The sequence below is a fragment of the Kogia breviceps genome, chromosome 8 (assembly GCF_026419965.1).
Source record: "Kogia breviceps isolate mKogBre1 chromosome 8, mKogBre1 haplotype 1, whole genome shotgun sequence".
NCBI lineage: Eukaryota > Metazoa > Chordata > Mammalia > Artiodactyla > Physeteridae > Kogia > Kogia breviceps.
Window position 1 is genome coordinate 10,831,917 of NC_081317.1, and position 16,089 is coordinate 10,848,005.

Here is a 16,089-nt window from a genome sequence, read left to right on the forward strand (position 1 = left end):
CACCAGCCACAGGTGATCTGCCCCTGCCAGGGGTCAGCGCTTAGAACCTGGGCTCCACCTACTGAAGCAGGTTTTCTGGGCCAGTTGTTCCCAGGTGTCCTGGGCTGCCAGGACGAAGCAGGAGGTCGCCAGGGACGCATCTGCATGACGCTCTGAGCCCACACCGATGGGGCCCCCGGGGCGCCTGGCCGTGGGCACACTCATGGGGGCGCTGTCGTGACAGGAGAGGCTCAATCTTCCTTCCCTGTGGCCCAGGACAAGCCCCAGGTCCCACACGGCCCACAGCTACGAGGTGGGGTGGGCTTCCCCCCAGGGAGCTGTCAGTGTTCCCCACCCAGAGAGCTCACTGGGCCCCAAGCCCACTTCCCGGCTGGTGCCGTGGAGAGCTGCTGACCCCCCAAGGGCTCCGGCCCCTGCCTGCCCAGGGACCACAGGGATGTGGTAGCACCTCTCTGAGCCTCAGTTCCGTCATCTGTCAAATGAAGACAGAAGCCTTATGGGGATAACGTTTTAAGAAGCAACGTGTTTTTCAAACATCCTTTAAGCCTTGTCTTCTTTGTTAACCCACCTCGTTGGCGAGTTCAGTGACGACAGAAAACGGAAGTAAAGGGCAGCCCTGGGATGGGGTGAGGCAGCTCCAGGCCCCCCGTGGAGCCCAGGTCCTTCACGCACAGCCGCGTCTCGGAGCCCAACGCTGTGCCTGCACACAGTGGGCCCGCGGGAGGCGGCTCCGCCTGCCCTCACCCAACACCACCCTGGGACTGTCGGCCTCCCCACCAGTCTGGGGGCCCCCTGAGAGCAGGGAAGGCTGCGTCCTCTCATGTCCCCATAATCTCACGTCTCAGGCCCGGCCCAGGGCCGGGGCGTTCGGCTCAGGGAAGGGAGGAGGAGGGATTTATGCCCCATGGCCAGGCCAGGGCTCAGCGGCCTGGGAAAACCAGCATGTCCTGACCGCAGGTACCTGACAGGGGTTACCCCCAACCGGACCTGTTCCCCCATCCCCCCCCGCCCCCCCCGAGAGGCAGTGCGGAGCCCTGCACCGGCCTGGGTGTGAGCCTGCCTTACCTCCCACCCCTGATCCCAGCCCGAGGCTGCCCTGTCTCCTCTGCGGAGCGGGAAGGGCCTTGCTCTCCCAGCCGCACAATTTGTCTTGCAGCTGCTGCCGTTGCTTGGAGCGAGACACTTGCTTGTAGCTTGTGAGCTGTGTGTAGGCAAATCTTTCATTTTTCTTTCATTATGCCGGCGTGTACTGTCACTTAATTTTTATGTATGCAATCCTTCCTGACAAATATGATCTGCTGCCTGGTAATTCGTCTGACGCTCATTCTGTTCTGCGCTCTAATTACGGCTCCTATTCCTGACACCGAAGCAGCCGCTCTGCCACCGCTGGGTACCGCACCTGTCAGCCTGGCCATGGCATGACTAATGCCCTTTCATGCCAGCCTCGTGTTAGCAAATACGGAGGCGGGGAGGAGGAGGCAGGAGGAGATGGGATGTGCATAAGCCCTGACGTGGGTCAGCAGCCTCCGGGGACAAGGTGGCTGCCACCAGGGCATCGCCACATAGTAGGTGCGCAGAGATGCAACGGATGCATAATTCCTACCCACGCACAGGGTATGGAGGAGGCTCCGCCCCCCAAGTCCTTCCCGCGTCCCAGTGCAACTGCAATTAGTTCAATCTCCCGCGCCACCAAACGTGTGCACAAGACTTAGCTGTGTGCAGAACCTCGCTATGGAAAGGGGGTCTTTCTCCTGTGTCTTGGAGACCTCAGGCCCTGGGCTTTGGCTCTGCACTGTTGCCGTCATGGGGCCTGGCCCTCAGTTCTCGGTTCTGGCAGCAGGGCCTTGCCGAGCCCGTGCGGGCCTCTCAGCTCGGTGGCCCAACAGCCCCAGGAGGGCTCCTTCCACCCACCACGCGGCCCGTCAGCCACTCTGAGGCCTCAGGAGGAGCCAGGCTCATCCGCGCGGCCTTTTCCCAAGTTCCAATTCCTTCTCATTAATATAATAAGTGCACCAGTCCAAGTCAATAAACTCACACTGTTGGACGAGCCCGAATTTCTGCACGTTCCTAATGATGTGATCTTAACCAGCTCTGACGAGTGCCACAGTCTCTTCCCCAGCGGGACCGAGGAGGGCCGGGGCCTGACTGACAGGGGACAGGAGGCAGTGGCTTTAACTCTGCCCTTTGACGGTTCCCCTCGAATTTCTGGCCTTTTTGAAGCTCTTAAACCAGAGGTGTAAAAGGTCCCAAGCTGACAAGACACACTGATTTTCCCAAAGAGAAGGGTCTGAGGGAAGCAGGAAAGACACAGTTTCCTCCCAGGAACGGGGAGTTGGTGGCTGAGTTCCCGAGGGAGATCCTTCCAGGACCCCTGAGCCTGATCCCCTGCAAGAAGCATGGGCCCTGCACCGGGAGGCCTGCACTTGGGTCCTGGCTCTGCTGCCACACGACTCAGAAGAATCACTCAAGTTCCTTGGGTTTTAGATTCCTCGTCAGCACAAAGGAAGGATCCCACAGCCCCTCACATCTGTTCGAGGCAAGAATGAAGTGTCACGAACTCATGGGTTGGCGGGTCCTTGAACATCCTTTCGTTCTGACCTAACGGAAGAGCCATGACACGCCAGCTGCTAAGGAGGCCGGGCCAGGGGTCCTCCGGGGTCAGATGGGGATGACGGTTTCAAAACAACCACACACACACACGCACGCGCGCACACACACACGCTCTCTCTCTCTCTCTCTCTCTCTCTCTCTCTCTCACACACACACACACACACACACACACACACACACACACACACACACACACACACACACACACACGTTCCCAGCTGGGAGCGGCTGATCTCTGAGTTAGCACGTTTCTCCAGATTGTGTGCTACACCCTGAGAGCCTCCAGCCATCGGGACCTGTATGAACAGTGACAGTTTCCACCAGGAAAGTGTGTCTTCCAGAAAGCACCTCTACCGTCACAAGAAGACGCCGTGTGTCTGTCGGCATGCCGCGGGCTCTCGGGGACAGGGAGACACGAGACGCACTGGCTGGGTCGTGGAGCGCGGGGCACATGAGTGAACAGAGTGCTTTTCGAGGGGCCAGGCCTGTGGACGCGGCAGCGCACGGGGAGGTGAGCCTCAGGCACCGTCCCCTCAAATGCCACCCCGAAGAGCCAGGAATTGCTCAGGGAAAGGGGAGATGCCCCTACACTCCTCCCTGTCATGAAACGTTCCCCCATGGCCCTGGTCACAGCACATAGGGGACCCTACTTCTGTGTTCCACTGGGGACTTTGCTGGTTTCTACTTAAATGTCATTCTAATGAAACGTAAACTCCTCCATGGCTCCACGTTTTGCATTCACTCACGTATCCGGATTCCGAAGCTGGGCAGTGCTTAACGTCACCCGAAACACACATGTGACCTCCAAGTCTCCTCCGGCGTCTGGCCCTCAGGGCCCCCGCACTCCCGGGATGGTGCCTGCCCACTGAGCTTAGCATTCAAGGCCCCGCCCGCCTTCCTCGCCACCCGAGGTCCCTCGATGCCGATCACCTCGCCCCTCCCCCCGTGCCCCGCCAGCTCCTATTCACTCCCCACAGCTCAGCTGGAAAGTCACCTCTACCGGGTGAGCACTACCGGCCCCCACAGCTTTGAAACTGCTTATTTAAAAGCCCCAAACGGGAACAGCCCAAACGTCCCCCGGCAGGAGGAACAGCCCGCGTGGGTGAATGAAGTGATGAGAACTCACGGGTTGGCGGGTCCTTGAACATCCTTTCATTCTGACCTAACACAAGAACCACGACGCACCAGCTGCTAAGGAGGCCGGGCCAGGGGTCCTCCAGGGTCAGATGGGGACGAGGGTTTCAAAACCACCAGACGCACACACTCACACACGATGGGATACCACGCAGCAACGAGAAACACGGAGTGGCTGCCGGTGCGACCACAGAGCCACATGTCCGCCCCCGCCAGAGCGTGAGTGAGCGTGTGAGGATGCAGGGGAGCCCCATCCCGGGCTCCTCGGGGCCTTGGTTTACTCCCCTCTGGTCACTGTTCTGAAGAAGAATGTCTGGGGTTCAACAAGGCATTCTGCTGCACTAACTAACCAAAGGAACCATGGGGACAGGGTCCGCATCGCCCCGTGTCATCCAGGACCCTGCAGGGGGTTGGGCGTGGACGGGCCGCTTACCTAGGGAGTGGGCCGCGGTGGTCTCGGAGCTGAAGAAGCGGCCCAGGCCAAGGTCACCGAGCTTCACGATGCCCGTGGCTGTGATGAACACGTTGGCAGGCTTGATGTCTGCAGGGGAAGGACAGGGGTTGGTGTGGGATCAGAGGTGGCGATGGCTGGGGAGGGGCAGGACGTAGGAGGCGGCCTGGGGGTGGGTGGAGGGGAGGGCCCTTCAGGTGATGTCGGCTCAGCTGCCAGCCCTGCTCCCTCAGGCCGAGGCCCCAGCCCTGCCTCTGCCCAGCTGTGGACCTTGAGAAATGTAGCCTCAGTTTCCTCATCTGTGAAATGGGTCTAACTTCACTACGTCACAGGGCTGCTGTGAGGTCTAGGAGGGCAGGGATTTTTGTGCTCGTTTCCTCTTTTACAGCTAGAGCAGGCACTCTGAGAAAATTTGTGTTAACAGATGAAGGAGGCACCCAGGGAGGTAACCTGTGCTGTTCCCCAGTGACTAGGGCAGTGCCTCGCATAGAGCAGACACTGATAAATGCAGGGGGAATGAACGTATGGAGGAATCAGAGAAGTCATCTACGTGACTCCTTCCAGCAGGCTCCTTCCTCACAGTTCAGGACAATGTCAACTTTCAGAAACACTTACCTCCTCTGCCCAGCCAACTCCTACTAAGACTTCAAAGCCCATACTAAAGTTCCCTTTTCCAGGATGCTTTCCTTGCCCTCCCAGGCAGAGCTGGTGGCAATACTGGAACTGGCCATGACTCAGTCACCTCCCTCCCAGTCTCTCCACCCAACCCTTGCTGTGGTCCCCTCTGTGCTGGCTCCAGGCTGGTGTTGGGGGCTGGAGAGTATGTGCCAAGCATGGTCCCTGTCCTTGGGGTCCATGTAACTACATGGTATTTGGTGATCCCACCATGGGGGGCCCCTGACAGGGGCAAGAGCCACGAGGCACGGGTGTACAATCGAGCCTGGGGCCTCACACGCCCATTCTCTGACCCCATAAGGACAGGCGAGATGCTGGACACCCGCCGGATGGGGAATACAGAGTGGTCCAACTTTCACATGGCTATCCCTTGAGGAGCCCGGAGCCGAGGGGAAAGCTGTGTCCTGGGGTCCAGCCTCCCTGCTGGCTCTGGGCCCCGAGGCCCCGGCGGGCCGGCACGTACCTCGGTGCATCACCCGGCGGGAGTGCATGTGTTCCACGGCGCTGCACAGCTGCACAAAGTACTTCCACACCGTCCTCTCGGGAATGAGCCGCTTCTGCTTCTTAAAATACTGCAGTGGGGGAGACAGACACATAGACAGGCCTGGGTGATGGGCCGAGAGGGAGGGCAGCTGTAGGGTACTGGCCCCGTCCTATCCCCAGCGGTCACCTGTCCGCCACCAGCACCTGCATCGGGCTACCTGAGGGCAGGGCAGACCTTACCCAAAGCCGATGTCCTGGACGGCTTTGCTGAAGGAATGCCTGGACCACATCTTTTTTTTTTTTTTTTTTTTTTTTTTTTAATATTTATTTATTTAGGCTGTGCTGGGTCTTAGTTGGGGCACGCAGGATCTTCGTTGTGGCGTGCATATGGGATCTAGTTTCCTGACCAAGGATTGAACCTGAGCTCCCTGCATTGGGAGTGCAGAATCTTACCCACTGGACCACCAGGGAAGTCCCCCCAGACCACATTTTGAAGGCTCCTCTCAATCACCCTTTCCCTGGAATCTCCTGGACATGCATCCATCTCCTTCCACTGCCCGACAGGAAGTTCCTTGCAGGAGTGACTGGTGTGGACTCTCTGCCCTGGCCCTGGTCTGGCCCAGGATGGGGGCACCCAAGACATGTTTGGTGGCTAAATCACAGCTCCCCTCCTTGGAGCCAGCAAACCTCAGCATACATAACCATTAACAAGCATGGCAAGAACCTCAAGGAAGTGGTTCTTGACATTCTCGAATGGACCCCCTCAGTTTCGACAAGCAAAACCTACTTTGTTGCCTGGAAAATCATACATGATGTTCCAGAAAAAAAACAAACCAAAAAACCAAAAGCCATCCAGGCTGCACTGAAGGAGCTGTAAGGAACCAAAGATCCTGGAAGAAGTAAACTGGGAACATGCCCTCGTCCACTGTTTAGATCAGCAAGTCTCTGGGGGATCTCCTGTGAGCCAGGCCCGGGTGGGTCGGGGGGCACGACTCACACACCGCTACCTCGGAACCAGGTTTTTGTTCACTTCAGAGCAACCACCTTTTTCCAAAGCAGCCAGCGGGGAAGCCTCGGCCCCTTTGTCAGGGCAGCCGAGCTGGCACAGGGAAGACAGGGACCCAGGACACACTCCCAGCCTCGGATGGGTCATATGGGGTAGAAGGCGGGACCCGAGCTAACCTCCGCTGGGCACATGTCACGTGCAGTGTCTGTGCTGGGCCCCACACAGGGATGACTGCACCCATCTCCCAGATGAGGAAACTGAGGGCCACACGGGAGCTAGTCAGGGGCAGAGTCCCAACAGCTCAACCCCAGGCCTTCCACTCAGGAAACACAAGTTATTAACCCACTTCTAAGGACACCAGTAACCACCTGGTGAAGGATCAAGGTCAGAGAGGTTCGGGAACTTGCCAAGGGTCACCCAGCAGGGGCGGCAGAGCTGGGATTGGATGTGGGCGCCTCCAAGGTTGGGACAGTCACAGCGGAAAGCTCCTGGCCTGGCACTACAGCCCCAAGAGCCTCCGTTCTGGGAGGAGGCCTATGTGTGGTCTGCCCCAGGCTCCTGGCACGGACCCCCCCCAGCACAGGACCCCCATCCCTCCCGGGCCGCCCCAGACCTCTGTGGTGGGCCGGGCTGCGGTGTTATTTATGCCATGATGTTAGCTAATCCTCATTAGGGCATTTAAGTGGGGAAGTGCAGGGCTGTGAGCAGTGACTTTCTAAATGTCACGTCCTGTTGGTGTGTGTGACATTTAGCAGGAAGGCGCAGAGTCTCTGGTGGGTTCTGGGGTGGCAGCAGCTCCCGGCTTCACCGTCCATCGTAAATAATGCCGGCACCATGGCCCTGGTGGTGTTGCTTGGCCCCTGAGGCTGGGGGCCCTAGGGACTCAGGGTCCGCTGGCCAGTGGCCTTCCAGGCCAGACCTTGGTATGGCCCCAGACTGAGCCCTGGCAAGGCCCCTGTTCCCCTCAAAACCCAGAGGCGGCTAGAGAGTGGGAAAGGCCAGAGAAACCGAGCTGCTACCAGGCCCCAGGCACTGTGCTGGGTGCATTACAGACAGGGAAACTGAGGCACGGGGACCCATCCAAGGTCATCCAGCAGGTGTACCTGACTCTGGGCCCAGGGTCTTTCTATGGCCCTGCCCTGCCTGTCCCGCCTTCTGTGGACAGCGCCCAGCCAGGCTCTGCAGGGGAAGAAGGGCCACGGCAGGGGGAACAGGCTCAGGGAGGGGCAGGGAAGGGTGAGGGGCCCTGTGACCGAGGGAGAGGAGGTGCCAGGCCAGGTGAGGAGGAGGGCTCCCGGGACCGGAGGGCCTGAGGTGCCTGGAAGCCAGGCCACTGCCCCAGAAACCCAGGGGGTGAGTGACCGACTTGAACCCTGAGCCAGGGTTGGCCCCAGGGAAGCCTGGGAAGGGGCACGTGGTGAAGGGAAGGCACCCCGGCCGCCAGGCCAGGCACAAAGGGCCTCCCTCCTGTCTCTCCTGGCTGGAAGGAGCACGCATCCGGGTCCTGCAGTTCCCACGCGGCCGTCCCCTATGAGGCCCCCGGGACAGGGGTGGAAACTGAGGTTCAGGGAGGGGAGGGATTTGTAATTTGCCCAACACCCCCTACCCCACTGTCTGACTCCAGTCCCACTCCACGGACTGAGAGGCTGTGAGGGGGTCTGGGGTCCACTGGGGCTGACAGGGTGCAGCACCCTCACCACAGGCCATATTCCAGGGTCTTTCCTCCTGCTGTTCTCCCCCCAGCCCCGCTGCTCCCTCCACTGGGCGTCCAGTCATTCTTCCAGAACACAAAGCTGATCATGTTTACTCTGCATCACGAGTCTCAGGAAGCGTCTTGCTGGCCTCGGGGCAAGGTTCCGAACCCTAAGCCCGCACATGAGGCCCTGGTTGGTGCGACCACCGTCCGCCTCACGCTCTCCACTCCTCCCCTTGCCCAGTGCTCTCCTGGACCAAAGTATTTTGTGGACCCCTGGGTTTCCATCCCTCTGGCCTCTGGCACAAGCCGTTCCGCCTCTGGGCTGCGGGTATCCCCTATGGGTCTCTGCTCATGTGTCTCCTCCTCCAGGAAGCCTTCCCTGGTTCCCACAGACCCTGAACTTGGCTTGTTCATGGCAGCTCATGACTGCTCGTTCACAGCCCTGCCCTCCCATTAGAAGGTGAGCTCCCTGAGGGCACTGCCCCGCCAGCAGCATCCCTAGGTCTCAGCATGGGGGCGGGCACACGGTGGGCGCCGGATGCATGCGTGTTCTGTGAGAGAATGACATGGGAAGGAGAAACAAAGTGGGGCGGGGGTGGGGGGGGAGAGGAAGAAGTAAGACGTGATATAGCACATCTGTTTCCACCAGGGATCTGTGTGGAGATTAACATCCCTGCAAATGCATTAATATGTCAACGAAAATATAAAAACAGGTGATAACAGCTCAAGTAATGCCACTTCCCAGAGACGCCCGTATTCCTAGGAGCCAAATTTCAGAAGAGCAGGCGCCGAGCAATTAACTGCTCAATCCCCAGTGCCTGGTGGGAAAGGCAGAGAATCCATGTCTGGCCGCGTTTGCAAGTGTGGCTGAGAGCAAGCAGGGTGTGGCCTTGAGCGTGGCCCAGCCTGGCTCACGGACAGACTGGGCTCCTGGGAGGGAGGCGATGCAACCCGAGGACAGCGGTCTGTGGATGAGGGTCTAGCCAGCAGGGGAGTGAGAACCTTGAGGAAGGAGCAATGAGTGAAGCTGAGAGCTCAGGCCCGGGGGTCCCATTTAGAGGCTGTGCTGCCTCAAGCAGGTTACTAGACCTCTCTGAGCTTTGCTATCTAAGGACAATGTGGACTTGGTGAGTGATGCGTGTGCTCAGCAGGGCTGTGGCCCACAGTAGTAGCCCATCAGTGGCACCGTGATGGTCCCCGAGTGCAGACTCAGGCGGACCTGGTCCTGGACCCAAGGAGGTGGGGCAAGGGGGGCGGGGCAGTTTGGGGACTGCTTGTGGGACTTGGCAAGTTGCCCAACCTCTCCGAGACCCCCAGCCTCAGCCATTATATGGGAAGGAAGATGCCTCTCCAGGGCTGGAGGGGCCTCAGGAAGGTCACCTGGGGGATGATGTCCGTGGAGGGCCCTAGGCCAGGAAAGAGAGACCTGGGCCAGAGGTACCGGTCTGTCCCCACGTGCGGGACCCTCAGGCAAGTCTTTCAGCCTCTCTGGGCTCAGTTTTCCCTTCTATAAAATGAGCCAGTTGGACCCACAAGACACTTTCCCAGATTCCATGAGCTGGGGTCCGACCTGCACGGGGTCCTGTCCCCATCCCTCTGCAAGGCAGAAGTGGCCCACGAGCCACTGTCCACAGCTGGCCTTCTCCCAGCAGGTGGGGATGGGACCCGAGAGGGGCCACAGCCGAGGCCTGTGAGCATCGGCAAGCGGGGGGAGCTGAGTGATCCCGAGCGGCCACCTCTGCCTGAGGCCAGGGCGGTGAGGAACTCGGTCCGAGGAGGGGCCACCGGGCCCGGGCAGCCCCCCGACCCGGCCCTCCCACCAGGCACCCTCACCTTGATCATCTGCGAGAGGTCGCCCGCGTCCGCCAGCTCCAACACAATGTTCAGCTCGTTGTCCTCAATGAACGAGTCCAAATACTTGATGATGTTTGGATGGTTCAGTTGCTGTCCCAAGAGAGAGAAAGAGGGAGTAGGGAGCCACTGAGAGACAGTACGGCTGCAGAGGTGGGGTATCTGGGGGGGAAGGCCTGCGCTTGGGAGTCAGGCAGACCTGGGTGACACTGGGAAAGCCACTTTGCATCCCCGAGCCTCAGTTTCCTCCTCTGTAGAATGAACATAATGTTTTGGAGAGAAGTTGTGACGATTACAGGGGCTGATACCCTTGAAAATGTCTAACATGGTGACTGCACAGAGCCAAGACTCACTAGACACTTGTGGAAATGACCCTCCTCTTCCTCCTGTCCCTCCTCCTCCTCCTCACCACCCAGGCCCCTCTAGGGCCAGGCCCCCAACTGCTCCGTCCCTGCACTCCGTAGAGCACTTCGAAGTGTCCGTCTCCTTCCTTTCCACTTCCTCAATTTCTGACCCACTCTTGGTGAAATCTTGAAGAAAAAAAAAAAAAAATCATTCCTGGTGTGAGAGCTGCCCTGAGTGCGGTGCTCAGTGCCAGAGGCGGGGCTCTGATCACACCGTCGCCCGAGCGTTCTCCAGACAGGACAGCACCCCGCTGACTGGAAGTCAGCCCCTGCCCTGGCTAACAGGAGACCCTGGCAACTGCTTATAACTGAAACCGTTTATACCGAAATGACTCCGGGATCTGGGGAAGGCACAGGGGACTCAAATATTCTGCCACAGTATGGTCGCCCGTCCACAGGGGCTCCCCTCCAGAGGCCACCTGAAAGCACATTTTCCCAAAGGCCCAGAAGGTTGCTGGGCGAGGGACGTGCATCTATGCTGCGTGCCGCCCTGCACCCAGTCTTGGATTCTGAGATGAGGGGAACGTCGGCAGACATCACACAGCCACGCATCCGCCTCTTGTTCTCTCCCTAAGCCAGCCCTGGAGGCTCCTACAGGGCTCTCGCCTTCCTGCCCCACGCCTGGCAGCCTCTCGCTGGTCCCAGCATGAATAGTATGAACGATGTCGCCCAGTGGCCCCTCCGAGAACCGTGTTTCCCTCTGTTTTGTAGGAAACACCTCGTGCCCTGGCACATCCTGTTGACTTCCAAGGGCAGGCCGGGGAGGCGGGTCAAGTTCCAGAAAGGGGCTGGCCTTGGGGCAGAGGTTATCACCATGGCAACGAGGGCTGCCTCTGACCGGCCGCTACACTGAGTCCTTCCAAGGCATCTTCTAATTCCAGCAACACCTCTGAAGACACAGCACTGCTGCCATCGCCCCCTTTGACAAATGAGGAAACTGAGGCCCTGAGCGGTCGGCAGCCTGCCCACAGCCCCACAGCTAGTGAGCAAGGGGTGGGTCTGCCTCCGAAGCCCATGGCCGACCGCACTTGGCGGCACTGCAGCCTGGGGGAGGGTCACAACGCCCTCCCCAAGGCAGGCTGGGTTCACGCCACCTGGGGCGGCCCCACCAAAGGGGCTGTGGTCACACACTTCTGAGCCCAGGAACCGAACAGGCTGGCTCAGTGCGCACACGCATACAGCTCCTCACTCGTGTGAGTAGTACACATGTCCTTGGCCACAAGTGGGGAGACAGGAGTGGGCGATCGTGACAGCCGTTCCCCAGGGCCGGGTAATCAGTTCCCAGCATCACAACCAGGTCCCAAAGTTGACCATTTCATAAAACTTTAAAAATATTATCTGAAGGGTATCTTTGGACCTGTGATAGCTACAAGCCTCCAGCCTTGCCCCCGGGACCCATCGTGGCCAGGGGCCACCCCAGCGAGCGCTCACAACTCCCATCTGGCCATGGCCCCCCCTTGCTCACAGCCACTACAGGGCCCCCCTCTTGTTCCCATGTTCAAGTCTCACATCCTGAGTGTGGCATTCAAGGCCACTACAATCTGCACCCCCCCCTTCCACACTGAATCTTAAGCCTGGGGAGTAGGGCAGGATCCCCAGGAGAGAGCAGCCCTTAGACCAGGCTTGGTCTAGTCCAGAAAGTTCTGTTCTCTCTGACTCTCAGGAAGCCAGCGGGGAGGGGGAAAGGAACGACTACAGACGCCACCGCCATCCCTCACCTTAGATGCGCCCCTGCACGTCTGTCCTGCACACGACCCTGTCCGGTCAGCCCAGCTCTGGCCGAACCAAGGACTTCCGCCCACAGAGGAGCGGGCACACCGGCTACGCCCTGGGGAGACCCATCCCCAACTGTGCCTCCTCCTTGTGGGAGACCTGGCAAGAGCGCGACAGGCTGACAACTCAGGGGCCCTGGGCCCCTTCAGCGGCCAGAACCCAGGGCCGTGTGCTTGGCTGTTAATTCTACCCAGCACCCCAGGCTGGCTTTGCTGAGTCTCCCCAACAGAGAGCGTCTCCCGGTGGGAGCAAGAGGATGGGAGAGAAGCAAGGAGAACACATGTGGCTGAATGTTCAAATGTGCGCGCCACCACGTGCAAATACAAGAATACGAGACCGAGAGGAAAGCCAGGATGGGACAGAGAGGGAGACAGAGACGGACAAACTGAAGTTCAACCCGACGCCCACCCTCGCTGGGTCCCCAGCAGCCTGGTCCACGGGCCGCCACAGCCGGGGTCCACGTGGGACGAGGACAGCCAGTCCGGGGGCAGCATGAGGACTGGGCCGAGGCGAGGCGGGGTCCCTGCCAGGCCACAAGAAAACAGACAAGCTGCTGTCCCCACCCAGCTCTGTCGTTTCTGAACCTGACGGGCTGAGGGCTGTGACGGACACGACGCGGCCCAGACTGGCCCGAGGAAGGGAGGGAGCCCCGCTCGGCCCAGGGCACTCACCTTCAGGAGGCCGATCTCCTTGACACAGTCCTGTCGGGCCTTGGCGTCCATCATCTCAAATATCTTGGGTGAGAGGAAACAGAGAAAGAGTGGTTAAAACCCAGCACCCCCAGAGCGGGCACGAGGCCCAGGACCCCAGTCCGGGTTCTCCCACCTCCTCGCTGAGGGAACCCTGTAAGGATGACAGTTCGGATTACTGGGTGCCCACCACGTGCCAGGCGCTGTGCTGACCAGTTTCCACCAAATCATCACGGCAACTCCCATGAGGCAGGAGTTACTGTCGCCGACTTACAGAGGAGGAGACTGAGGTCCAGAGAAGTCCAGTGACTTGCTGAGGTCATGCACCGGTAAGTGGCGGGAAACATGCCTGGAGCCTCAGTCTTCACGTCTGTAAATGGGGCCAACAGCCTGACCTCACAGGACAGTCGTGTGGACCGAGTAAGAAGAGGGGGTACAGCATGCACCCCCTGACCCCCCCGAGCCCCCCTAGTGTTCACTGTGTGGGTCCTCCCAGCATCTTCTAACTTACAGGAACAAACCGGAGGGCGACACTGCAGCAGCCCCACCACAGAACCCATCCTGGCACTAAAAACCAACACCAAGAGAACCCAGGTAAGCCCTTCCTTGGCAGACAAAGAGCCGAACACAGGCCTTTTCTGAACCGAGGAGCCCGTCTCTCCTCCGGCCATCAGAGGCCTCACGTGCAGCTCACAGATCAACAAGGAGGCAATCACGCTGGCCGGCTCCAGGCGGGGGGTCTTCGTCTTGTCTCCCCACCTCGTGACTGCGTCTCAGCTACCTTCTCTCTCCTGGGCCTCCTCTGCCCAGACTGTTAATCTCATTTTTTAAGGTAAATGAGCAAATAGAGGGACCCTGGAAGCTCTGCTGGAGGATTCGAGACCGTTTCCTGCAGCAAAGCAGCATTCAGACGGTCTCAGTGGCTCTCATGGAAAAGCTTCCTGCCTGGGCTTTGTTGCCTAAAGCCCATCTGTTTGACCCCATTCCTCCGTTCAGGAGGGACTCAGAGGTGGGGCAGGGCACTCAAGCCCAGAGCTGACCACGGAGCGTCAGTGGCCGCAGATCTGAGTCTCAGCTCCCTCCGTCCCTGGTGAGTTATCCACATGTCTGCAGTTTTCCTCCTCTGGGGGGATGATAATCCCTACCCACAGGGCTGCTGTCAAAGTTCTGTGAGCTCCAGCGCGATCCGGTATACAGCAGGTGCTCAGCACGTGCTCATTCTTTTCCTTTATGGCTTACAGTGAGCTTCCACAAAGACAAGTCGCCCTGATTCTCCCACGGCCCCGTGAGTGACGTGGGTACTACTTTCCCTCATTTACAGAGGAAGTGGGAGGGGGAGGGAAGGAGGGAGAGAGGGAAAGGAAGGGAAGGGAAGGGAAGAGAAGAGACGGGACTAGACCAGAGCTACAATGTTCGGACACCAGCCACTCCTGCCATGTGGTCTTGACCCCATGGGGCTGTTGGCTCACCTGCACCTTCTTCAGAGCCACTGTCTTCCTGTCCAGCAGGCAGGTGGCCTTGTACACCTCGCTGAACTGCCCTCGGCCGATCTTCTTCTCGATCTGGAAGTCAGCCAGCGAGCAGCGAAAAGACAGGGCGTTTGGGTGCCTCTGGAGGGGACGGACAGAGGGCATCGGTGACCAGCCAGGCAGAGTGGAGGGCCAGGAGCCGTGGCTCCTAGGGGGGCTGCTGCCCCTTCCTGAGCCCCAGCAGTGCCCCTACAAGGTGAAGGAGGAACCCTGGTCGCCAACCCCACCATCAGAGGCCCCCTCGCCCCCTGGCGCTCTCCACACCAGCTTCGTTTGATGCCAAGGCCCCCACTCTGCAGATGTGATCTCTTCCACAGCATTTATCACCATCCCTCAGTACGTGATCACTTTTTCCTTCGCTCATTTCTGCCTCCGCCCCCCGAAGGCTGGCTCTGTGGGACAGAGCCTTGCCTGCCTTTGTCACTGCTGAATCCTTTCTGTCCCGGTGGAGCCGGCCAGCAGAGTAGGTGCAATAAATGTCTAAGGCAGCAACTCGCCGAAGTCACACAACCATGGGGAGGCCCTGTGGGCCCTCCATGTGCAACCTCAACCCTAACCCTACAAGTCATCCTGAAAATGGCCACTTCCCTTTCCGGGGTAGCCAGTCCCATCACAGAGAAGAGAACACTGAAGCCTGACACTCTGAGCCCATTGTTTGGATACACTGCCTCCTTTACGGCAACGTGAGGAATCTGGAGACTTCGTGATGACTCTCCAGGGGCCAGCACTGAAAGCCATGATTAAGCTGTAGGCTGCCCAGGGATGGAGCCAACAGGTGAGGCAGCAGTGGCCAGGTACCTCTCCCGGCCTACACACACACACAAACACACCTGCAAAGGTACTCTTGGGAAGAGGAGAGGAGGGGGCGCCAACGCTGGGCCCTGGGAGGCGGAGGGGGGGAGAGAATGCCCCATGTCAGCCTGGCGGGATGCACCCTCCCTCCTGCTAGTCTCAGGCGGGGGGATCACTGACACTGGGGACCCTCCCCAGCTGGATGGTGGCATGAAGAAGGGGTCTCTGTTGTGGCCAGATGACTTCCATACGGTAGGTGTGCAGAAATGTGTGTAGGTTTCGGTCTGGGCAGCAGGGCGGGGGCAAGGAACCCTGAAAGCCTCACTGCAGCGAGAATAAGCCACTGAATCTTCTCCAGTGAAAAATGTCTCTTCCAGACTTGGGCCAGATCATCTGGGAGTGTGGAAGATCAAGCATTTCACTGGGCTGTGTTCTGGAATTCTCCCTACTAGGAATGCCAACAATAGACCAGTAGGCCCTGGGAGAGCCTTGGGAACAGTGGAGCCAATCAGCCTGGGTCGCTGGCTGGTGACCTTGGTGGTTACACAAGCCACCCTGTGCCTCTGTTCCCTCGTCTGTAAGGGGGAAGTAGGGTGGCCGTGAGGGTCCCATGAGATCGCTTAGCCCTGCACACAGTAGGTGCTTAGTGGTTGCGGTCATGTTACTGGCAGGCGTGGGCAGGGCAGGAGTGAGGAAGCCGGGGCGGGGGGGTGCCGAGCAGCTACCCACCACCTCTGCACCTGCCGAGGCTCAGCCGTGGGCCAAGGAGGCCCTAACGGGCACCCCGCTGCCAGGAGTGAGAACTGGAACTCAGCCTCGCAGCCCGCAATCCCGCCGCCCCCTTCCCTCAGCAAGATGACAGCTGGGCCCGCCCCAACTCTGAAGTCTCCTGGACTTCAGGGATTTGAAGATGCTCTACCCGAGGACCGAGCGGGAGGGAGGGCTGGCAGAGCAAGAAGACGCTCTCACCCAGCACCTGCTGGTCTCTGTCAGGTA

General features: G+C 59.4%; 1 protein-coding gene across 4 annotated transcripts in view; it reads right to left on the reverse strand.

Annotated features, from left to right (window-relative positions):
• NEK6 (NIMA related kinase 6) overlaps positions 1-16,089 on the reverse strand; it is an 86,137-nt gene that overhangs the window by 17,810 nt on the left and 52,238 nt on the right. For 2 of the 4 annotated variants that reach the window (XM_059073151.2, XM_067040751.1), the window contains exons 3-7: positions 14,242-14,382; positions 12,755-12,817; positions 9,889-9,999; positions 5,334-5,442; positions 4,178-4,285 (exon numbers count right to left, since the gene is read on the reverse strand). In XM_059073151.2, the coding sequence (XP_058929134.1) occupies positions 4,178-4,285; positions 5,334-5,442; positions 9,889-9,999; positions 12,755-12,817; positions 14,242-14,382 (532 nt within the window). Of the gene's footprint in view, positions 1-4,177; positions 4,286-5,333; positions 5,443-9,888; positions 10,000-12,754; positions 12,818-14,241; positions 14,491-16,089 lie in introns of all 4 variants that reach the window. The other 2 variants (XM_067040753.1, XM_067040752.1) reach the window with 2 other exon arrangements.